This window comes from Argiope bruennichi, chromosome 9 (genome assembly GCF_947563725.1).
Source record: "Argiope bruennichi chromosome 9, qqArgBrue1.1, whole genome shotgun sequence".
NCBI lineage: Eukaryota > Metazoa > Arthropoda > Arachnida > Araneae > Araneidae > Argiope > Argiope bruennichi.
The window spans coordinates 125,736,858-125,762,985 of record NC_079159.1 but is presented as its reverse complement, the minus strand read 5'-3'; the positions used below and the strand labels follow the sequence as shown (position 1 = coordinate 125,762,985).

General features: G+C 28.8%; 1 protein-coding gene across 1 annotated transcript; it reads left to right on the top strand.

The window, feature by feature from the left end:
• Positions 1-81: 81 nt before the first annotated feature.
• Positions 82-22,765, top strand: LOC129983634 (uncharacterized). Its single transcript, XM_056093171.1, has 5 exons — positions 82-1,571; positions 10,990-11,156; positions 16,428-16,562; positions 20,282-20,419; positions 22,409-22,765. The coding sequence occupies exons 1-5, from the start codon at positions 209-211 to the stop codon at positions 22,631-22,633; spliced, it is 2,028 nt and encodes a 675-aa protein (XP_055949146.1). The 5' UTR covers positions 82-208; the 3' UTR covers positions 22,634-22,765.
• The last annotated feature ends 3,363 nt before the right edge of the window (positions 22,766-26,128 follow it).

Here is a 26,128-nt window from a genome sequence, read left to right as displayed (position 1 = left end):
TTGAGAACTTAATTAATGCTGTTATATGAAGAGCTTCAAAACAAGAAGTGAATAGATTAGAAAATTGTCCCATACATTTTGTTTACTTTTATAGCGAGTCAACTGTAGCGCCTGTTTTGATTTTCACTGTATAAGTTAAAAATTTTAATCATAGTAATTTTTTTTGTGCTATGTTTAACAATTATTTTAGATTTTACTTATTGTAAAGATGGATTTAGTTTCGTCGTACCTTTCTGATGGGGAAATGGAAAACCATAGGAATCAAGAGAAGGCCATGGGAAAGAGCAATGAAGATCAAAATTCTGGTGAAGAATCCGATGTTGTAGACATACTTTTTGAATCTACTGCATCACCTACTTTAAAAATACAGAAACCGATTGATATGGAAGTAGACTGTATCTGCTTAGATGATAGTGATACTGACAACAAAGAGGTATCGGATTCTACCGAGCTGTCGAAAGATCAGGCTTGTGTCCCAGCAGCTAAAGAAGAGGTTGCGAAAAAAATTGATTATTTGAATTTGGAGAGCAGTGACACAGATGATGAACAAGAGAATATTCAAAACAATGTGAATAATTTATTAAATTCTGCCGCTATCTTAAATGATATCGAATGCGGACCCAAAAAGCCAGTGCCAGAACTCGAGATATTGAACTTATCTCCATCTTGTTCTGATGATTCTTCAATAAATGATATCGAATGCGGACCCAAAAAGCCAGAACCAGAAATCGAGATATTGAACATATCTCCATCTTGTTCTGATGATACTTCAATAAATGATATCGAATGCGGACCCAAAAAGCCAGGGCCAGAACTCGAGATATTGAACATATCTCCATCTTGTTCTGATGATACTTCAATAAATGATATCGAATGTCGACCCAAAAGGCCAGGGCCAGAACTCGAGATATTGAACATATCTCCATCTTGTTCTGATGATACTTCAATAAATGATATCGAATGCGGACCCAAAAAGCCAGGGCCAGAACTCGAGATATTGAACATATCTCCATCTTGTTCTGATGATACTTCAATTTGTGGAAAACGATCAAATTCGCCAATTCTGTCTACTAAGGATCATGATGACAATAGCACTACATCATCAATTACTGATATTTGTAAAGAAGACAATAACAACATTGATCATCAAGAAGGTTTATCTAATAAAAAAATTAAATTAGATCAACTTACCACAGACTGTAAAGATGTGGATGTAAGTACATTAGATGGGTTGGAACTTAAGATGCGGATGTATAGAAAGGATGAGAGAATTATTGAAGCTTATAAGAAAAAACATATTTCTCGTATCCCTTCAATCTTAAGTCAAACAATTACTGCTCATGAGAATGTCATAAGTTCTTTGAGTTGGTGTGCTGTGCCTTATAGTCATTTATTACTATCTTCATCATTGGATCGTACTGTAAAGATTTGGGATATTTATTCCCAGAATAAACCAACTCAGACTCTTACTTTCTCTTTTAGTGTAAGAGCATCAAAGTGGTCGAAAATTGGAGAACAAATTATTGCAGGAGGCTTTGGGAATGAAGCACATATAATTGATGCTCTAAGTGGTATGAAATTCTTTTTATTTTGATGTTGATTTTTAGTATGCTAAGTATGCTTTCAGTTAATAAATATTTAATAGAAAACAAAAGTGTTCATTATAAAATTTATGTTAAATATAAAAATTTTCAAGTTGAGGAAATCAACATTATATGTTTTATTTTTGTTAATAAAATATTGTGTATATGTTACTCTTGCAGAAACAATATATCCAATGAGCTAGTAATATCTTATTTGTTTTATACAGAAAACTCTATACTGAAGTACTTAATGCTTGAAATAGGATATTTTCAATTTAAACATCATAAATTATTTGAGTTTAACTTTAAATGATTGATTAAATTTATACTTTTAAGTATTTTAATGAGATGATGATGATAATTTCTTTAGCTGTATGCTTGTTCTTTTACTACTTTACTTTGTAAGCATATTAATTTTAAAATATGTTTTTATTAATTTTTATTTAAAATTTTATTTATTTCAATAAATTTTTTTTGTCTGTATAATTTTTGTATCTCCTTATACTAAAATTGTTTAATTGTTAATATTAATAAGTTGTTAGTTTTTAATGAAATAAAAATTTTCATCTGCCTTATACTTTTTAATTTAAAAATAGAATTAATGTGATAATGCTTTCTGAAATCAGAATTGCAAATTAATTCTTTTTCATATTTGAATTTCTTCCCAATACCCAGCATAATGTAAATCCTTGAAGACTCCTTAATTTTATTTTACTATATTTAGGAGTTCTGAAAAGTTCTTGATTTTTTATTAGGGCTTTGAAAAATATGTAGAGAAAAACTAATTTGTGACTTGGTTTTGCTTTGAGAATTCCACTAACTGAGAAAGGATTTTGATATGAGAACTTTGTCAGTGACATCGGGAAAACAGAACCAGGAAATCAAGGAAAGGGAAAGGAATTTTATCGATTTTGGAAAAGTCAGGGAAATTTTAAAAAATATCACAAAACCATATCAAACTGTCAAAGAGCATTTCGTTCCAAGCATGATCTTGGGTGCTTAGCCAGGGTTGCCACGCCATCGGCAGAACAGGGAAAAATCAGGGAACACAGGGAATTTAAAAATCGTCTTAACCCTCCCCCCTCCCCCCCCAAAAAAAACTGAGAAAATGCAGGAAAATTTTAAATTTTCATAAATACAGAGAATTTTAAGTTTCTTAGTTATTTTTTCCCCCATCCAAAAAAATACCAATCTCTAAAGATTGCAAGATTAAAATATCGTAGTTATAGCTTCCGAAACAGAAACAATACCATTCGCTATTGTGTAAAGCGAAAACTCGCTCCCCTCTCTTCTCTTTTTTTTTTTTTTTTGTGTGTGTGTGTGTGTGTGTGTGTATACATTGTTTCAATTTCGATTTGCGAAACAGTTAATTCTTTTTCCATGAGATTCTTGAAATGCAGCCAATGAGCATGAGCGAGACTTCTGCAACTGCGCGAAATAATAGAATGCATTTCTCTGGCGAGATTAGCAACATTTGTTCTACGGAAGCAATGCGGTGGTGTTTAGTCTACAAGATAGTTTATTGAATGGTTGGTTTATTATTTGAGAAACTGTGAGCTTATTCAAAGTATATTAGAGAATATTTTTAAATCAATTAACTGCTCAAAATCCGTATGTAATACAGATGTGACATTGATGCGTAACATTTGTAAGTAACATTACTGTAGTATTTAGTTTCTCACACATGAATTTATTGAATTGTTTGTTTATTATCTGAGAAATTGTGAGATTTTTCAAAGTAGATTAAAATTTTTTTAAAAACAATGAGCTGCTGAAAATCCGTGTTTAATATGGATTATATAAGAAAAAGAAACCATTCTTGATTTTGCTGAATGGGTTCGAGAAGTTCCACAAAATCATTTTGTTGTGTAGCACTCGCTTTGTAAGAATATAATAAGTAATATGGGAAAACAGACAATCAATAGTCATGCCAAAAAAGGGGAAACAAAATTGCGTCTCCGTTCAAAAAGTCGTAATTAATATTAGACTTTGTATCTAAAAGAATAAAAGAAAAGGTGATATGTCAAGTCCGAAAACTTCAAATTTAATCCCGGAAAATAAATCGATTTCGAACTTTTCAATTTAAGAACAATAATTTATAGCCGAATTTTTATGGGCATTAAAATTTTTTGCGTCACATTCATCTTTTAATTCATTCAATGAAACATCGTAAATATTTTTACATACGTTCACTGAAAGTGAAATAGCTAAAAAATGTACGTTAGGCCATACAGAAATGTTGTACCTTATTTGTTAAGAATAAACTCCAGAATAGTGATGGCAGAAAAATATGCAGAAATTTATGCCCAAATACCTCGAATCGGCAAAAATGAATAAATAATAATAATAAAAAAATCTTTCTTTGTAATGTTTTCTGTTAAGTAATCATTAAATGTTTTTTTTTTATCACGATAACAAAAATGCTTTGTGTTTTATTTCACCCGAGTCCTTAATTTTGTGTGACTTAACAATTAAAGAACATGAGAGGTAATATATTCCCTGTCCCTTAATATATAAAATTTGTCTTGCTTAGTTCTTAATAATAAGTAAAGATAATTTTTTTCTATATGTTAATATAAACTTTTTTTTTCCCAGCTCCCTCTTTCGTCAATAGTGTGCTTTGTCGTTTACTGAATGGTTATTTCGAAGAAATAGAATGCAATAATACTGTATCATATTTGTTGCGCCTCAAAAAACGTTCGAACTCCAATTTTCAATGTTTTAAATGGTGAAGAAGTTATTTTAGTTATCCTTTATAAATAATAATTTTTAAACTTTTATGCATTGTTAAAGAAAAATATGCAGATTGATCCAATCAACGGAAAATAGGATTACTGCAAGGGTGGATTTGGTGCGTCAGAGATATATCTAACATAGTAGAAGCTGCTTTTGAAACAATTGCAGTATAACTTTTTTAGTATATCAGTACATCTGATCATCATTCTCGTTAATATGTAATTTTAGAGAAATCTTCACTATATTCTATTGTAATTCATTGCGGTGTGTAATTACGTTAGTCGATTGCATAAAATGCCTTATGAGGAAATTTTAACTTGAAGCTGTAGATTTTTGAATATCGTGAATTTTTTGCATGGTGTTTCTTTCAAATGTCCCCATGCATTTGAAAATCATTATGAATTAGACTAATCACCTTAAATTTTGATTTTTATTAAAAAACAAACAAACTAGATCTGGTGTTTAAAAATTTTGAAGAAATAGGGGGGAAAAAACAGTTTTTCAAAAATTTTTATTTTTAGAGTTTAAGTACTATTATTTTTTAACAATTTCTGCTTTTCACTTTTTCTAACTCATACACTTTTTTTTTTTTCGTTCTTGTTTCTCATTGAAGTATTAACGTGCATAGAAAGGTTTGTCCGGATTGACAGAGCAATATGCAGTACAAACTATTGAAGTTAAGAGCATGAGATTTGGCAGGAAGTTGTGCCTTGGGTACCAGAAACTTACTAAGAACGGATTTTCCAAAATTTTTGTTAGAACTTTTAATTTAAAAAAAAGCAGACTTTTAACGTATTTTCGCCATAAAATCAAAGTATAGATTACGCAAAAATTATTTTAAAACCGTTAAATAAGGAGATTTTTCAGGTATTCTAATTTTGTTTGAATGGATGCATTTTCTTTAGTTTTAATAATTTTTGAAAAATTAATTTTGCATTGTAATGAAATTCAAAACAATATCATTGCTTCATCGAATCACTGAGTCTCGTTATTTTACAGCTGCTAATCCCTTCGGAAAGATCGATGCATGTTTGCGTTGGCGTTGGATTCTCCTCAGGGCTGAACTCGGCACGCATCCTTTGCGTCAGGCTTTGGAATGAAATGAGTTTTATTAGATGGCGTTATTAATCCATGTTTTTATCAAAAGATTGCTTCAGTACATTAGTATTTCTCTCTCCAAGATCAGATTGGGTTGGGTAAGTGTCTGTGAATCATTAGATTTTCGAAAATATGAGCAAAATCAGGTGTTTGCTAATATAAAGAGAAGCACGTTGTAATATCTTGATCCAGAGCAATCAAATAAGAGAGTAGCGTAACGAAACAGTTCTTTTCTTTACAGCCTGATATAAGTAGGTACAAAAAAAAAAAAAAACTGTTCTCATCTAGGTTAATATTATTTACAGAATTCACACAACATTTGAAAGTTTAATCTTGAAATAGTTCCTCGATCAAATCGGATAATAGAGGGGTGAAAAAAAGTATCTCCGAATTCTTTTTTGACTCATGTCACTGCTCTTCTTTCTCCTTTATCTCCCAACAAAAACAAAAAATACATTATACCGCATTTATTTCCATCAGATCTACGCCTTTGATTTTCTCATTGGTGAACTTGAGTTCCCTATCACCCAATAGCTGCTCCATCAGTGCTTCCTCAATGGTTCTCCACTCGATCGTGGGAGTGACTATTCAGGATCCATCTTTTTAGTTGGCCCTTCCCGAAAACATGTTAATTATAATCAATTCACAGCTAACACCGACTAAAGGCCACCTGACTTCGACACCTAATGACAACGGTTGCTGCTGATTAATCATTTCTACAACATCTGTGTCCCTTCACCTGGATGTAACAAATGTCTATAGACATAATGACTACTAGTGAAAAGGATCCACATCTGGCGGTCCATAGGCATTTAACTATGTGTGGGAAAATGGTTGACGTTACATCTGGCCGAAATGCCAATTACCATGTGAATAAAAAGGGGAAACGTACAACGTGCTCATTTTGAAGTGACTGTTATAATTAACACTCTTATTTGAAATAGGATTTTACTCTAGCAAGGGTTTTAATCCTTTCAGTTTCATTTGTGCAGTCATGACTACAAGACCGCTTATCTTTCTGAAGGGGGGGGGGATAAATAAAACGATATACTGCCTAAATATAAATTGTGTAAAGTCGGTCTCTACACTGAACTGCGTTTGCGATTTTTCACACGTCTTTGACGCATTAATTATATAATTTTTATGAAGTATTTTAAAATATTATTTGTAAATAGTTATTTTTTTACGTTTTTATATTTTTCATCAATAATCTAGTGTTACTTTAAAGTACTGTCAATCATAATAAAATGCATTATATTTCTTATTTTTTTAGTTTTAAATAACAAGTATTTTTAATTAATTTTCTTTATATGATAGAAAATATGATATCTATTGTCATGTTTCATTTCAATGCAAAGAGTGCTTTTTACGGATTATCTGTACTTATATATAAAGTTCAATGTGTGTGTGTGTTGGCGTTCTACAGAAAAGACCATTTGACCTACAGCTACCAAATTTGGTACGTGTATACCTTGGAGGTCGGGAATGTGCACCTGGGGTTCCTTTTTTGAAATTTTGATTAGAATTTTAATTATTAATTAAAAACTAACTTTCCCGCCAAAAACAATCCTTTCATTTTCCCCACCGCCACATAAGTAAGGCTACAATCCCCCCCCCCATCAGCAATGAGGCTAGGGCTAACATTTTTCGGCCGATTATTTCAAACGATTCTGCTTATTTTCTTAATGTTTGATGCATTTAAAATTAAACATTGTTAATTAATCGATCTTTCAGATTCATTCTGAAGTACTTTTGAATTAAAATAAAACAGATTAAAGGAAATTAAAAATTTCTAATCTACATAGCGTTACCCCAACTGGCTTAGAAAAATTCACGCATTTGCTTTACCGTAACTGGCGTTGAAAATTCACGGCTGCGCATTGTATTCTGATTGTTTACATTTCAACCGAAGCGGACTCGATTTAAATTATTTTTAGGTTAGTTGTATGCTTTTGTAATTAAATTGTATTTATGTTAGTTTAAGTTTGTCGTTTTTTAAGTAATTTTTTTAGCCTGTTTTCGACCGATTATTTTAAACGATTCTGTTTATTTTCTTAGTGTTTGATGCATTTAAAATTAAACATTGTTAATTTATATACCTGCTCAAGATGAATCTGAAAAAATTTTGTCGACAAATTCTTGAGATATTACATAAATTAAGAAAGATATTCTTTAGTGCCCATAAGGTTTGAATGCTCAGTGACTCTGTTTTCAGTAATCATATTACAAAAAAAAAAAAAAAAAAAAAAAAAATGCTTTGTTTTAGTAAAAAAATATTATTATATTAATTGCAGATTAATCATTTACACTTTAATTTAAAGCATAAATTCTATGGGAGCTAACAGAAAATTAGAGAAATACAAATTACGCTATGACTGAAGGCCTTTATAATATTCTGAGTGAATTGAAATTTGAAGTTTTAAAATATTTTAATGAAGAAGCTATTAAAGTAGGAATTACATAAAATAGTTAATTATTACAATTTTAACGAGCATTAAGATTGGCGAACCGGCTGGTCGCCAAAGGCAGCTAGTTATGAAATATAAACTAGACCTTAAAGATAGCAAATGGATGAAATGATCCTTGATCGGAGCCAATGAAATTCACGCGAAATCGCGTGTAATAATGACGTTAGAAAGAGAAAAAAAAATAAAAAAGATTTGGCGGTAAACATGAGTTTTATTAATTTTATGTTTCTATTATGATGTCAACACAATCCAACTAACATGATGATTTGTTAATTTTAAGAAATGTTGGAGAAGTTCAGACATTATTTTTATTACTAATCTTATAAAATTTGACTTAATTTTTTAGCAAAGCAATTTACACATTTTTTTTTTTTTTGCAAATTAAAATATTTTTTATTTTACAACAGAACTTTTGTTTAACAGGAGAACTAAATTATTACAACATAACTAAATATTTAAAAAATGCACATTTAAAAGTAAGATGTGCACATCTTTCAATAAAAACTGTGCATAATTACAAGACAGACAAAAGTATATGCCTAAAAACACAAAGATGCTTCATTTTTGTGGCCAAGATACTTAAAAGTATTAAATTTTTACAGAACTCTTTTTATAGTAAGTTCACAAAATTGAAATTAAATATTATTCTTTCCGATTTCTGTAATTGTTAATAATTTGGGAATTCTTTTAAATATATTAATGGTTTGTTACTGCTATTGCTATTCTTTCCTAAACCCATTTTCTCAAAGTATGACAGCATTTATTTTAAAAGTAGTCTAACATTTTAAGTTAAAACTTATAAACTTAAAAAAAGTTACGATAAACTTAAAAAAAGTTACGATAAACTTTACTATATGGAGCCAAAAATTATCCACATTTTCAGTTATATACACTAAAAATTTCAGCTAAGCCAAAATCAATTGATGATTTGGTTGACATGGGGGATAGATCTAAAGCCTATTATTTTGCTTTGAACTTTTTGAACCGGTATTGCAAACCTTAATTGGAGGGTACACGTTACGATAAGAAGAGCGATAAGCTGCTGAATGTGGCCGGCAACAGCTATCGGAAAGATCGGTTTTCACTTTTCGAAAAATAAAGAGGATTAAGAATTTTGGTTCGATCTGCTCTTGCAATTATGCTATATCTCATTTAAAAATGATAATGATATTTTCGCAATTCAAAAATAATGTTGAGAGTTAATTTTCGATCAATAAAGATTGTCTATGAGAGAATATGAAAGAGAGTTTAAGAGTTGAGTAAGAAATTGCAGTCTTCGGAATTTTGTCAAAGGAACCTTTAAAACTTTTTTATTAATTTAAAACAAGGTTTTTTTAAGCCAAGTGTGTTTTTATTAGTATTTGATTAATTATAAATTTTTATTGGTATTTCAATTGTGAAATTAATAATTATTATCTGTAATTATTTTCCATTTTAAATGGTAATAGGCAAGCAAACGTTATTTGTTACTGGAGTTATTATCTATGAGTATTTTATTCCTAACATTATTTGTAATAATAAACGAAATTTTAAAAACTTATATTCATTTATAAAAGCATAAGTTTTTGTTCAGTACAAGTAATTTCTTATGATTTCTTAAACAAAAAAGTTCCGAAGTAATATTTTTACTGTTTTTCTTGATTAAATCTTTTTTTAAATAAATATTATTAAGTACTATAATTGTACTATTTTTATATTTATACTGAGATATGTTATTCTGCATCACATTTCTTGGAGGTGTTTTCAAAAGACGAATGTCCTTCAAAATTGGAGGGAGATTACATCGGTGCATGTAAAGAGAATTTATTCGCTCAAAATATCATTATTCAGAAATCCGTTGAAATTGTCCGAAGAAGGATATAAAATTCTTGATATTTGTTCGTTGGCTGCTAAATGTTATATCGACAGCTGGTTTCAAACAGCTTTCTACTCGTTTTCACACATTATTGAACTAAATGATTTAAATAAAAAAGGGGCTTTTCCGTGCCTAACATAATCTGCCAGTTTTAGGAATTGAGATATTAACTGATCAATATATAAATGTAACATATTTTAATGACACACTGTTTCTTGTTCATTTGTTAAATAATTTTGATTTTTCCTAAATATTTTTAATGTAAATGCAGATTTGTTTCTGCCTCATGCATTTTTCTCTTCATTTTAGTACTGGTTAAAAGTAAGGGTAGAGGTTCTTAATAGATTTTTAAGTTTTTTTTCTTTTTTTTTTTTGTAAGTTTAAGTGAACATTAATTTGTGAAATAAACACTCATTATTAATTTGTGTGAAATTAACATAGTAACAGCTGTTAAAAGCGCTTGCAATGGAATCTAGAAAACGAAACAAGCGTTATTGTGTTCATTTAAGCATTTAGAAATCGTTTGCATAAAAATTAGCGCATTTAAATTTTAATTTTAATTTATCATTTGCATTTTTATGTCCAAAATATGTGATTTTATAGTTCTGGAATTTTCTTAAAATTCTGCCCCCCCCCTCTCCCCCCATAAGAATAGAAACACTGCAGAAATATCAATCGGATTTCAGCATTTAAGTATTGCCTTTGTAAACACTTAACGCGTGCGTGTGTATGTGTATGTGTGTGTCCTTTTATCTTACTTTAGTCTATTTTAGCTTCATTCTAAAATGTTCTTTATTTCCTGATCTAATTCCACTTTTTCTATTTAATTAATTCAACGCGAGTTCTAAAAGAAGCAGCTAAAAGCTGCCAAGTTCCCACACTCCGAGTGAAGGGATGAAAATTGCTGACTTAAACAAATTCTTCTAAAAGATCCCTATGATTCCCTTGTCTGTGATCGATGTGTATTGGAAATCCCTATCAAAATCTGACAGTATATAAGCATGGTGAAAAATATTTTCCATCTCTTTTAACTTTTCCTCATTTCCTCATACTCATTGCTTCTGCTTGTACAAAAAGTCATGTCTCCCGGGAGGGAAATAAAACGAAGATAAAAATTATTCAAAGTGTCTGTTTTGTCTACGACCACGACTATGTTTCAAAATTTATATATATATATCAACTTTACATTTATAATGAATGATACAATTAATGTAAGATGCAATAATTCTTTTTAAAAATGTTTTTTTAGGCAAATCACATGTGATATATAAAATTCACAATCATGTTTCCAGCATTGCGATTCATCCAGTCATAGAAGATGTTATTTTATTTGGAACAAAAAATGCTATTTTGGGGTTTGATTTGAGAGTTAATTCTTCTTTACCAGTAAGAACATTTCTGTCCAAATGTGAAGAAGTGAGTAAAAACTATTTTAAGATAGTGATTTTTAATATTCCTGCTGAAAAATGACTTTTTTTAATTTAATAATTGAAAAAAAAATTATTTTTATTTTTATGATTAAGAAAATTTCAAAATATCCAATGTCAAGAATCTTTAATTTCTTCTGACAAAATTTGCTTGTAAAATTCAAAGAAAGCCAATTTATATTTGTTTAAAAATTATTATTTGACTAATAACTGCTAATTTGTAATTATTTTAGGTTAATCAAATAATGATAATAATAAATTATTCTCATATTTTAATATATTGTTCTATACGATTTCCATGTGCATTTAACATGCGCAATATTGTGTGATGGGTTATTATTCATTAATTGGAATATTTTCTGATTCTGATGACTATATTTAATATTATTTGTAACATGAAATGTGCTCTCATCAGGGTTGCCACGCTACCGGGAATCTATTTACCCCATAAATAATCTATATATTATTTTAATTTGATTAATTAAAGAAAAAATACATTAATAATTATATACCAAATGTCATGACGTTAGAGCTTTATTGCGTTCATATAAACTAATTCAATTATTTTTAACTTTCACCAAACTAACAAATTAAAGTAACTATTCCAAATTATGATGTGGAGGTGCTCGTGACCACTTTGTCACATTACGGAACTCTGAAACATTACGATGTTGCTGTTGCCACCGGGAAAACACAGGGAATTTAAAAATTGACAGGAAAATTTGAAAATTTTCTTAAAAACTGGGAAAATGAATTAAATTTTAAGTTTCTCAGTTATTTTTTCCCCATCTAAAAATATGCCTATCTCTGAAAATTGTGAGAGTAAAAGATCGTAGCCATAGCTTCTGGAAATGGAATAATACCACTCGCAATTGTGTAATGTGGAAACTCGCCCGTTTTCTACTCTCTTTCCGTTTTCCTGTATAGATCAGTCCAATTTCGATTTGCGTGACAGTTGTTCTTTTTCCATGAGATTCCCGAATTGCAGCGAATGAGCTTGCTTGAGACAGCTGTAACTACATGAAAAAATAGAATATATTTCTTTGGCTCGAGCAATCACTCTGTGGAAGAAGCAGGATGGGGTTGAATCTACTAGAGCTCATTGAATGGTTTGTTTATTATTTGAGAAACTGTCAGCTTATTCAAAGTAGGTTAGATATTTTATTTTACAACAATGAATTGATCAAAATCCGTATTAATACGAATTGGAGGGATAAAAAAATAAATCCTGATTTTGCTGCATGGGTTAGAGGAGTTCCACAAAATCCATTTGTTATGTACTACTCACTTTGTTAGAAGGTAATAAGCCTAAATAATATGGGAAAACTGGCACTTACTAGTCATGTCAAAAGAGGAAAACCTACAAAACTGCCAGCAAATTCAAAAGAGTCATCATTGATGTTAAACTTAGTATCTAAAATGATTTGTTTTTTTTAAAAATAATTATTAAAAGATTTGTATCATGATAACAAATTTTTTTCGTGTTTTATTTCACTTGAGTCCTTAATTTTGTCTGATTTACAATTGAAGAGCATGAGAATTAATATATACCATCCCCCCCTTAATACATAAATTTTATCTTTCCAAATTCTATATAATAAATAAAGAGAAATTGTCTTTTAAATGTAAATATAAATTTTTCTTTTAATATGCTATTATTTCGAATAAGGTTAAATTATTGCTTCCTTTCCTTGTTTTTTTCACTCTTAAAATCATATTGCATTATAACTAATACACGAGTGCTATTCACACATTTCCTCATATCTTTGAAACAAAAAACAAGGGAAACACAGGTAACTTCTTTTCCAGTTTTGAGTGGCAACCCTATCTGATATATTTATATTGTTACACTATGTTTCATTTGGGAAAGGAGGTGCAAATGATGATGGAAGCTCTTTGAATTCAATTAACAAACAATTTTTAGAATACAAACACATAAATTCAGGTGTGTGAAAAGTGTACTGATATACCATAATATCTTGCACATAATCCACAGGTGCTACTTTTAACCCTGACAAAAATAATTTGGCATGATAATTTTCTTGTTTTTTTAACAGATAATCTGTGGATTATAAGCAGGAAATTGTGGTAATTCAATTGTTAGAACACAAATTGTACTACATAATACACAAATTGCAGGGTTCATTACTTTTAATAGTTTGATTAACTCCAAAACTAAATTTCAGAGTTATCCACTTTTTATAGTCTGGTTAGGTGAGTATCAAACTTATTAGAAAATTTCACATATTTCAAGGGCTAGTCTTTGCCAACATTGAGTTCTCACACATCCAAAGCAAATATTTGATACTGGATTCAGAAAATGTTGCCAAGTCAAAATCACCACAACAATATTATACAATATTAATTTTTCTTTATGACTTTCTTTGAGATTGCTTGTTTTCTAGTTCATGGCTAATCTTTTTGTCATCCGTATGTCTAGTAGATATAATGTAGGTATGTTTCTTTTTCTCTTGTTCTAATTTAATCAAATGTGTTTTTTATTCATTAGTAGAAATTACTTTTCTTGAATTGTTTATGTGTAAATTTTGATATAAACTAGAGAATTAGTGGTGTTGTTAGGAACACAGATATATTTTTTAAATAAAAACTATCATATAGATAATCGCATACATATGTATATATATATATTAAAAATTTATATATATTTATATATTGGATGACTGGATCTGGTACCAAATGCTTGTTTGGAAAGAGTGTGGCATCAATGCTGGGCTAAACTTGGCTCTCTAGATATGGAAAATTTTTCAGAAAGTTTGTTCCTCACTTCACCAGACTGTAAAAAATGGAAAATTCTAAAATCTAATTTTGAAGCTATTTAAACTATTGAACATAATGAACTGCAATGTGTGCTGTTTTGTAGTAGTTATAATTCATGTGCTATTGCAAATGATTTAAATAAGCACACTTTTTACACATTTGAAATTGTTAGTTTTGTTTCCTAAAAATTGTTTGTAAATTAAATTATTTTGATCTAAAAACTTGCATCATCATTTGCATCTCATTTTCCTATTGAAAAATATTGCAAGGAACAACAATATTTATAAATAATAGTATATTTCATTGAATGGTACTATATACTGTTATACAAAGAATTCTCAGATATAGTTATCATGTTCATAAAATGTTTCAATTAATTATAAGCAGACTTAAATAATTAACCATCAAATAATAATTTTTCACTTGGAAATCAGATGCATCAATATCTTTACTATATGAAGTTAAAGTGTTTTTTTAAAAGTAAAACAAAATTAATTAAACTTAATTTGTGTTGGAAATGATGATACTTTTGCATGTTATATTTGACACTCTGAAGTTTATATATAAAATCAATGAACCTGAATTCATTGAAATAGTGATTCCTGTTTGCAGAACTGCATCCAGTTCTCTAACTTTTAGTCATTGCTTCAGTTTATATTTTGTTCATGCTTACAAATATGAAATATATAACTTTCCAAAGAAGTTCCAAACTTTCCAAAGATAACTTTTAAATATCGTATTATTACAAAATTCTTAAATTTGATGCTATGAACACAAATTAACAATGACACAATGAACACAATTTAAACAAGAGAAGGTTTAGTTTATTAGCAAAAAGGCTATGAGTTAACTTCCAAACTCAATTTCTATAAATTTACCAATTAGTGAACTATTGTCATAGAAATTTATTTTGGGTTTTTGTCATATGATTGAATCTTATGGAGGATATCAGAAGTTTTCATTCGAAATAAAAAATATATCTTTCGAGTAGTGCTGTAGAATCTAAAAGCATTCTAAGATTCCATAATTTTCTCCATAGTGTATAAAATTAGCAACATAAATATTTTTTATTCCAATGCTATATTGACACCATCTCTATTAGTTTACATTGCTTATTTAATTTTTTATATATTTCATATCTGTTTTTGTATTTTTATTAAATCTTTGGATTATTTCATGTCTTACATCCAGGTTAAAAAATTTGTTAAGTATCACTAATGTTTATAGAAGAAACAAAAATTTAGTAGTTACTTTTATTATGTATTAATTAATTTTGGGAAATCCTCTCCCCTTCTGATAAGTCCTCAAATTTTTTGTCACAGGTCCCCCCCCCATTTTAATAAATAACGAAGTTTTAATAACATATTATTCTATCTTCTGAATTGTTTTGACAGAACTTTTTTTAAAAATTAATATATAAGATATTAACTATGTTTTCAAAAAATTAACTATGTTTTCAAAAGCTTAAAAATTATATGTGAAACAAAGAGGATTTTAAATTATATATAAGAAGGAAATTGTCATAAGTTTTTAACTCTCATAAATTCCTGCATAGAAATGTTTTAAAACATTTTTTTTTCTTAATAAAGTTACAAAAAAAAAAAAAAAAAATATTATCATATTTTATTACCAGAAAATTATTATTTTTTTTTTAAATAAGAAAATCTAGGAACTCAATTTTTCATACTAAAAGGTAATGGTAAAAATTAACTGAATGAAATTTTTAGATGAAATCTCAAAGGAATTAGCTTTGTTTTAAATGCGTATCAGTGACTGAAATTTATTTATATAACACAATTTATTTAATGCAATAACATAATTTATATATTTATTAAGCAATGAAATTTTCAGAAACATAGTATGGGCCATCTTTAAAGGAAAAAAAATTATGTTATATTAGAAATATTATAGATAATTTTAAGTAATATTCAATGAAGTAAATCACCCTAAAGAATCATTAAACACAACTCTTCATACTAAAAATAAGTTAAAACCAAATTGAAATTGTATTCTGAATTTGAAAGTAAATGCAAACTCTGTTGAAAAACCACATAGAAATAATTTATAACAGTGCACTAACAGATTTATTATTTTAAATAGATGGGTGTAAATAGATGCTTAGTTTGGAAGTCCAATTCATGCTATGCTGCATTGAAAACTGATAACTTGCTTCAATGTCACGGAAATAATCGACCATAAGACTCTTCTGCTAATGTTGTGGTCTGTTGGAGAAAGTTTTTTATTTCTACAATGCAGTGTAACTCAGAGGGCCATTTGTGAACACAGTCTAAGGAAAAACAGTTAAATAGACAAGTGCACACAAGTTACTAGAATAAATTAATTGCAATTAAAGTAAAAAATGAAACATGATAACTGTATATTTACTAATTATAAAATAAGTGATAATATTATTAATTTATATGTGTATACTTCCCTGCAGTTTCTTATATGGGCTATATTTATTTTTATTCCTTTATTTTAGGTTTTAGATATAGCTTTCTTAAACAAAAATGAATTTGTTTGCAGTACGAATGTTGTAAGTCATGATTCAGCTGATCGTACAATAATGGTGTGGGATTTTAACAGCGGAGCCATTATGTCAAATCAAATATTTTTAGTAAGCATTTCAAGTTAATTCATAATTTTTAAATGACTAATTTTTGTTTTTCCCTATCCTAAGTAATTATCATATTAATAAACTATGATTTCTTATTTTGACTGCATATTCCAATATTTTTATTAATGAACAATAAAAAAATTACTTTATTCTTAGAGGTAATTTTTTCTATTTTCCAGTGTGTAGGTCCTCTTTTGAATTTCAGGTAAAAGATGTGAACAATACAAATGAGCTGTATTCTTTTTTTTTTTTTTTTCAGTGTCTGTAATTTTTGTTAGAGTAAGCATAATTGTGCAGACTATAATACTGTTTTGCATGTAACTCTACTTCTCTTGTCAGTCTTATTTCTTTTATCAATTCATTACAATTTCCTACTGGCTGGATTTCAGTCCTGTCTGAAGTTTATATATGTGAGTATCAATTTTTTTTTTTTTTTTTTTTAATGAGGTGCAATGGTCTAGGAAATGATTAACATAGACATTTTCTCTACAATATGATAATAGTATAAATATTTATTTCCTTCTTTTTGATTCTGCCATTGTACATGTAAAAATGAGCTATTTATAATAAATAATGAGTTTTAACATTATTGCATTTAATTTTTTATGACCAGTTTGTTATCAAACTGTTGTTAGTAATCATGTATCTGTTATTAATACTCATGGCTTATAAGATACAAAACTTATATGAAATTTCTACTGCATATTAAGAAATCAATAAATAAAATCTCAAGAATAAATACTAATCCAGAGTCTTTCCAAAACTTTTCCACATATTCTTTAATGAAGTTGTTATCACCCAAGCTTTGCAAAAAATTTTGGATCTTGGGTAAAGCAGAAAAGTTCTTTCATGCCATTAGTGTACAATATGAACTTTTAACATAAATTTACTATTTTTAATTCAATCTATCTTATGATCCTTGGTAAGTTTTTTGGTGATTAATCCTTAGTACGCATTACTAATATACATATAGTATAGTATTTACATGCTTTATTATTTGCTCAAAATTTGATAGACATCTGCAACTTTGGTGTAAATGCTATGTTCGAATCTAACTGAATGCGTTTTTGAGTTATTTTTGCCCCAGAAAAACAGACATAATGCTAAAAATGTGTTTTTTGAACTTAGGGAGGTCAAAAAAAGAAAATTCATCAATATCATGTGTCCGAATTTTTTGACCATTACAATACATTGTCTGTATGAGTTTGTTTTTTTTCCGTTAAGGACTTTTTATTCTACGACACATGCAGTGCACGACCATGAAATTCAATATCATTTCAAATTACTTTTAGTTGCATTAACTTTTTAAAGTGGATAGTATGATCAAAAAGGTATAAAAAGTATATAAATACTACACAGCAAATCCTGAAAAAATAAATAAAAGTGCTTTAAAAGCATATTTGCAATATTTAAGGGGCAGTCAAATGAAAACAAGATGGAAAGACAAAAAATAATTAAGGCCTTTATTATTTCAAAAGTTATCATCATAGCTATCTGTACATTTATCCCACTGTAAGACAAAACACTCATTGCCTTCACAGAAAAATATTTGCAGTTGCTTATGGAATCCTATTTGTAGCCAGAACTGCAATTGTTCATATGAATGAATTTGCCCACAGATGTTTTACTTCAGGGCTTCAAAAAATATGGAAATCATATGGGAAAGGATCTGGACAATATGGAGGATGCACAAGGACTTCCCATCATAATCATAATATCCTGATCAACATGTAGGGGAGCATTATCCTACAATGGAATGATGCCATTTATTAAAATACCTGGGCATTTAGAGTTGATGGCGAGCTTCAATTTTTGTGAGATTTTCATGAATGAAAGGTTGAGGTCAGTGAATGAGTAAGTGAGGTGTGTGTGTGTTCTAACATCACTATGGTGACCTGAAAAGAGAAACAGCGCCCTGACTATGGAAGGAGTATCAAGAAGTTACCTCATACTTGAATGTCTGTTGTGTATGTAAAATGCACTTGAGTGGAATAAATGATACTGAACACGATGTTGACATTTGCTACAGTACTGCAATGGTATCATGATGTAGAATATTATTTCCTGTCCCGTATTGCCGAGGGATATGAAACATGATGAATGTGTTAATTGTGGTGCCATGCTACAGGATATTAATTAACAGCAGACCCTTGTAAACAAAGAAAAAGTTCATTGTGACTTTCCAGGAACTGGTGTTCAGATGTTTCCATTGATGGTAAATCCGTGTATTTCCAATGTTGGCTCTGTCTCTTGCTTCCCGATTCAAAAGGATTACATCTTGTTTCATCTCCCACGACAATATGGGACCTGAAATGATATTCTTTATCATGATACCATTGCAGGTGCTGTAGTGAATGTTGATGTTTTGTTCAGTATCATTTATTCCTCTCAAAAGCATTTAACATACATAGCTGAGATTCAGGTATGAAGGTCACTTCTTGATACTCCTTCCATAGTCAGCATACAGTTCCTCTTTTCTGGCCTCCTTTATGCTTTCGGAACACACACACACTACTCACTGACCTCAGTTTGAGCATGTCTAACAAAAACAGCATTGAACGTTTGAGCTGTTCCTTTCCTGATTTCCTAGAGTTGTTGCTTATGTACCAACTTCTGTGCTGTGCTCGTTATATAGTCTATCTCATTTTCATTTGATTGCCCCTTACCAAAATGCAAGAGAAAGCAGAGTATACTAAAAATATTTAAATTGAAAGAAGACTTCTTTAAAAAGTCCAAGAAGAAAAATAACTGTCCTGCAAAATTGTTTTATTTAAAAAAAAAAAAAAATGCTTCATTGAGCATGTTTTTGGACGATTTATCCTTCCTGTCCTCATGAAAATAATCCTAATAACTTTTGGATTTTTATATTTATATGATAAACTTTTTACCATTTAAATATTTAATTTTTTTTAAAATTTTATGTTATGCTAGAAAAAGAAGAAAGAGAGAAAAAAGGATCCTGTTTTTATAAAATTTTACATATATTAAATTACAAAATTTTTTATTGTGATATTTTAGTGAATAAAAAATTTATTATTATGTAAATGAATCTTTCAATAAATTCTAAGTTCATTTGTTCATTCAAAAATTAGAAATGAAGATAAATTATGTACCATGCATTAGTTAGTAGTATAATTTCAAGATGCATCATAAAATATCCTGGTTTCCCTAACATATAAATATATAGATGGACGAGCAGGAAAACATATTAATCTTCCTTCTGAACAGTAATCTTTACACATGTTAAAATAAATCCGTTAAGATTAATATGTCTGTCTAATTCAAAAATTGTTAATGGTCCTATTCAGCCTCGTCTTAAAAAAAAAAATCATTTTTAGAAAATATAACTGAGCATTGAAAATTAGGAATTTATTATATGTTTCTTATCAATATAGGAATTAATAAGTAATTTTGGAGAATTATTAAGATTTTCACGTTGATATATTTTTTAGCATTTGCTGTTTTATACTTCCATTAACAATAGCAGCATTCTAGTATATTTGTAAATTAACTAGAATGCAGCCATACCTTTAAAAATACTTTTAGTTTTATCTATCTCATATACTTTGTATACTCTTCTGTGTTATCTTATATAAATGTTAATACTTAAATGATAAGTGATTGATTCATATTGTGTTTAAATATTTTTTTACATCATTAAACATAATATGAATCAATCACTTATATGCTTTACTAATTTTTCTTTGAACTTACTTTAGGAACGATATACATGTCCATCACTGAAAATAAACCCTTTTGACTCAAGCTTTATTGCCCAAACAAATGGAGACTATATTGCTTCATTTTCATCTCGGAGACCTTATAAAAGAAAGAAAAATACATATATTGGTCACAAGGTAAGGTTGATGATTTTTTTTTCAATTATCTTAAAAAAGAAGATATAATTACTATAGCTTGAAAAGAGAATTAATTTCTGTATTATGTGCCTGCTTAAAAGTTGGCAAAAAGCAAGATTCAAAGGCCTACTTTGTATAATATGAAATTATCAAAATAACAGACTAAAAAAAATGTACATTTTTATTTTTACTTTACACAGTTAAAATATATGGGATTGTCAATATCTCCTTTATTGTGTATGAAAGATCTTAATTTATCAGTCACTATGAAAAAGAAGCTTTTGCAGTCCAAAACAACTTTACTTCCTTAAAAAGAATTCTAAATTACATTTCTACTTGAATATATTTATATTTTTTTCAGAATGCATTTATATTCTGATTGGAGAAATTACTGTAGGTGTTGCTGAATCTTATAGCCGATAATGTATATCTGATCTTATATGTCAATAAACAGTAATATACCTACTTTTTTTTTAAATTCTTAAAAAGTTATTGTAGTTGCAAGGAATTTTTGTGGATAATGTCCCATGCATGTTAATTCCTGTTTCCTCTCAGTCTGTAACAGTCAAAGTTCAGGGATAAAGAAATTATATTTATCAAATAACATCAAATAATACTTGTTGGAAAAAGCTATAAACATAAGAATATCTTTAGAGTAGTTCATAGATATTTTTGTTTTTATCGTATGAATATATGACTTATTATTGTGCCATTCAGTTTAGCTGCAGTAATGGTTTTGGTTTCTGCATTAGTACTTCTATTCCTTTCTTCTAAACAGCTTTCTAAACATTGGGCAATAATAGTGTTATTTCTGAGCTGTCTCAGATTTTCATTATCCAATATGGAAACAACTGATTCTAATGGATGAAAACTACTTCAGTGTCTGTCTAATTTAAATCTAACCAAAAAGAAAGAAAACTGGAATCTCTTTGCAATGCATTTATATTTTGCTTTTGTCTTCAACAAACTTTTCATAGATGTAACAAAGATATAAACATGGTTTCCTCCTATATCATTACAGATATAAGGATGAGAAGCTTCCAATATGGTAGTTGGTTCTCGCTACCTAAATGGGTACAAAAATGTCTTGGTGCTCTAAAAATCATTTAAATTTAAGGTGCTCTAAAAATCATTTTTGTACTGCTTGTTTGTGTAACTTGGGAAATTATTGTGAAAAAAAAAAAAAAAAACTGAAATTTTACCAAATTATTAATTAAAACAAAAAACATTCTAATTAAATTAAAATTTCAAAAAAAAAACATTACTTTGAGTTGCACATTTCCATCTACCAAAGTACATATTTGCCAAATTTAGTAGCTCTAGGTCAAATAGTTTTGCTTTCAGAGCTTCAACATGCAAAATGCATTGATTTTTACTATTAGTAGAGAAAATGTTTATACAATGTCCCTATAAGTATTTGTATTATGTGTTTTGATTTTACAGTTTTGTAATATAAAGTAGTTTATGGTAATTATTATCGAACCATTTATACACTTTTTCTCTTATGTGGTGCATGTAAGGTGCCACTATGCTCTGGCAACCGTTCTGAGAGTTTGGCGAGAAAATTGGTTGCCAAGGAGGGGTGCGATAAGGATAAATACCAAATTTAGGGTGAGAAAGTCACAAGAAAATAGAATGTATGATTTATGTATCCCATTTACTGAATATGTAAAATAAAAAAACACTGAAATTAAATTCTTCATTTTTTTTTTCCATTTTTTTTTTTTTTTTTTTTTTTTTTGTCTTTGATTGCAAGCCATGTATTTGAAAAATATGTCAAAAGAATTCTCTTACAATTGTATAGGAGAAAACTAAAATTGGTAATGGAAAAGTTAAAAAGAATGGCATTCTCCCCCCCCCCCCTATACATACACAAAATCATGCATTGTAATATGATCTGAGAGTAAGACAATTTTCATTAAATAAAAATGAATAAATAATCCTGCCCTGCTTTTTTATTATCATCTCATATTGTTTAAATTTTTGCAGGTTTCTGGATTTGGAGTCGAATGTGACCTTAGTCCAGATGGTCAATATGTAGCAAGTGGGGATGCAAAAGGAGAGGTCTATTTTTATAACTATGCTGATGCCACATTAGTGAATAAACTGTCTATAAAACCTGATGTGGCAGCAAATAAATTACAGTGGCATCCTTTATTGTCTAGTACTATGGCAGTAGCTACTTGGGATGGCCAGATTCATTTTTGGAAATAAAAAAAAATGAGTACATATATAATTTTTGTATCTCAAACCTATATTAACTGCTTTTCTCTTTATAATCCCCTCCTGTAAATATTAGTGTATAGAATTCTTGTATTTGTAAAATGATTTGAAAATAAAAGTCCTCCAAAGAAACAAAGTATATTCTTAACATGTTTTTACTTGTAAATTGTAAATATTTGTGGTCAAAATCGAATATTTCTTATGGACATTTTAATCAAGTATCCCATATATTGTAGCAACATTGATTGTCCTAAAATAAAATGAAAAACAAGTTGCAAAACCCAGTAATTTTGGAAGATAAAATATATTTTAAGAAATAAACAAGAAATTTTTGCATAAAAAAGCCTAGTATTAGTATGAATTTTTTTATGTAATAATTGCAGTGTGGTAATTTGAAGTTTTTTTTTATAATAATAATAAATAATAAAAAAAAAGCCTTTAAAATACAGTTTTGTTAGTGCGCTACAAAGTAGGAAATTACATCAAAAATATGGATCTAAAAACAAATATTGTTGAATATTGTTTTCATCGATTTAGTATATGTGTGAATTATATGACTATCAAAATTTGAAGCGTAAAAATATTTTGATGGTGAAGTTATTAAAAAAAAAGTTATATAAAATATTTAATTGAAATTTTTTATGAGCATTAAGATTGGCAAACCAAGTGATCGCCTAAGGCAGCTAGTTTAAAATAATGTATAAAACCAAAAAAGCCAGCCACTGCACCCTTTTCATCAATCTTTATATTAGACCAGTTGAACCCAGTAACTATTGGCTATATTTTAAATGAACGCAATTGAAAATTGGATATTATTTATTGCATTTAGTTAAAATTAAATATTTATATATATATTATTACATTCGTGTTTTGGTTTATAGAAACTGTAATTACTGTTGTATTCCACTTTAAATTCATTACGATGCTTTTAGATATACAGTGTTATTGGTAATTCCATTTGTCATATATACAAACAAATCCCTTGATTTTTCTATATAGGAGCATGCAAAATATCCATGTGAAAAACATAGAATCTCCAAATTCAGTTCATCTACTTGCAATGATTGACCTTGTGATTAATTTCACTTCATAATACAGCAAAGTCATCACAATTAATATTGAATATTAAATGAAGTTTAAAAAAACATTAAATATTTGAAAATTACAGAACAAAAGTTAATGTTTTCTTTGTATAAGTCAGAAAATAATTGCACTCCAACTTTGACACAGGCGTGAAAGTATTTCTTGCCTCGCATATTTCAATGTGAAAAGTATATCTAAATAACAGTACTGATATTGCTTCACTAGTTTATTTATTTTTACTTTCTTGTATACGTAGTATAGAGAAAGTACAGTAATCGTCAAAAAATTCGTACTCAAGATTTTGATGAATTCTCACGTTTTAGACTCCCTGAATTCGAAAAACACATTTTTTGGAAAATTTGTCTTTGATAAAGATAATTCAAAAACTTTTGGAACTAGACAGTTGAAATTTGGTATACGATCTCTACACCAAATTTGAGATTTCAATCAAATTTTGAGTCAACTTTTCAGAGGATATCCACTTATCCGGCTGTTCGAATATAAGTTATGTAAATACAAAACAAAGAGAGCTAGATAGATAAAATTCGGTATACACATTTAACAGCTATAACTGTCGAATTTTGAGCCAAATCCAATAAAGGATTGATTTGTCAGTTGGTCTATACTTTCAAAAATATGTAAATACGATAACTCAAAAACACAATGACTTAAATATATCAAATTTAGTATGAGATTTTGTGACTACAGGTGTAATTTTATGCCAAATTTTTGTTTCAATCAGTTGAGTGAAACGTGTGTGTCTAAACACAAATTCGATTTTCGGATACTATTAACAGCATAACTGGGATTAGTCGCGAAATAACTCGCCAGGGATGACACAATAGATTCAATAAAAATCTGAAATTCACACCAAAAGTTAATATTTTGTAACTATTGTGCGCCAGTGCCATGTAAGACGTCCTCTAGCATAATAAGTTTATTAGAGAATATGCATGAACTCCAGCTGATTTAGTCTATAAGGAACATAACATTGCCTTTTAAATATGTATATAAGATGTCTAGACATATTTTTCCGATTACAAAGTTTTTGTTAGAATTTCTTATCAATAATATGATGTAACCCTTATGGGCACGCTCGCATTGGTGACACCAGGAAAAAAATCCCGTGATTCTACAGAAGTTTAAGTTTGTTGGTAAAATGCAAGTAAGAACGGAACTGAAGATGGTTGTATGCCATGTAAAAAAATTATGAATAATTAAAAATTCACGAATATTGGAATTCGTGCACGTGAAAGAAACATGTAAATAATCTTGCATAATTATCTGTGCTTGTGTCCTCGTCCAGGAAATAAATACGATAAAAAGAGAATGCTCAATCGTTATTGGACTAATGATTCCCATGTTGTGTGGGCTAACTCATTTTCGAATGTCCCAATTCTTTTAATACAGAAATTTCTGAAAAGACAGGCAAGAGTAAATTTTCTTTTACATTTAGATATTTTGAATTTGGGACCTAGAAATCCCAAAAGTTTCATTAAATAAGCTGCGTAACTGTATAGAAAAACTGATAGTAGTAAATAATATATATATATATAGTATAAAGTGTCAAATCAGTAAACTGTTTCTCATATTAATCTATGGACACACAAAGTTTCACATTTCTATTTACAAAAACTTGTAGCTATATACTTTTTTAAATTTAAAAGGGCTAAACAGAAATTTAAATGAAAAAATTTATTTCAGAAATGCAAATTTATTTAATACAGAAAAACGATAAGTAAATGTTCATTTAGTAGTACATCATTCAATCATCGTGACATGAGACATTTGCAAATCACGCAAAATGTTCATTTTCATAGACTGTTAGTTGCAACATTGATTTTAAAAAGAAAAGAAAAAATTGAAGATATACTAGATGCAGTATTGAAATGATGAACCAAAAATAATAATAAATAAATAAAATTTTTTGCTCATTCTTGTATGATTTCTAAAGAAATGAGGTTATTTCAGTGACAAGAAACGTTTGAATATACTGACGATTTATGCGGTAGATAATCGTAATTCCTGCCTAGTTGTAGAAGAATATAAATATCGTTCTTGACGTGCGTTTACAAACAAGAGAATTCTTGCTTTCCCGAAGAAGAACTGGGAAGATGAGGCGTATGTGATGTAGAAATTGACATTTTGGCCTTTTTTCAAATTATTCAAGCTTTTTTTTCAAAGTTCACCCTCATGCTAGTGTACGAACAAGGAGGTTAGAATTTCAAAACCGGCAGTTTAGGAGAATATTTCATAAGAATTAGAATCCACACTTTATTTACAATTACTCGATCGACTTTCAGATCTTTACAATTGGTGAGGTCTTATCATAAGTAAATTCAAATATTTCTTTTCTCAGAAATACAATTTGGACAGACGAAAATTGCTGTAATCGAGATCGAA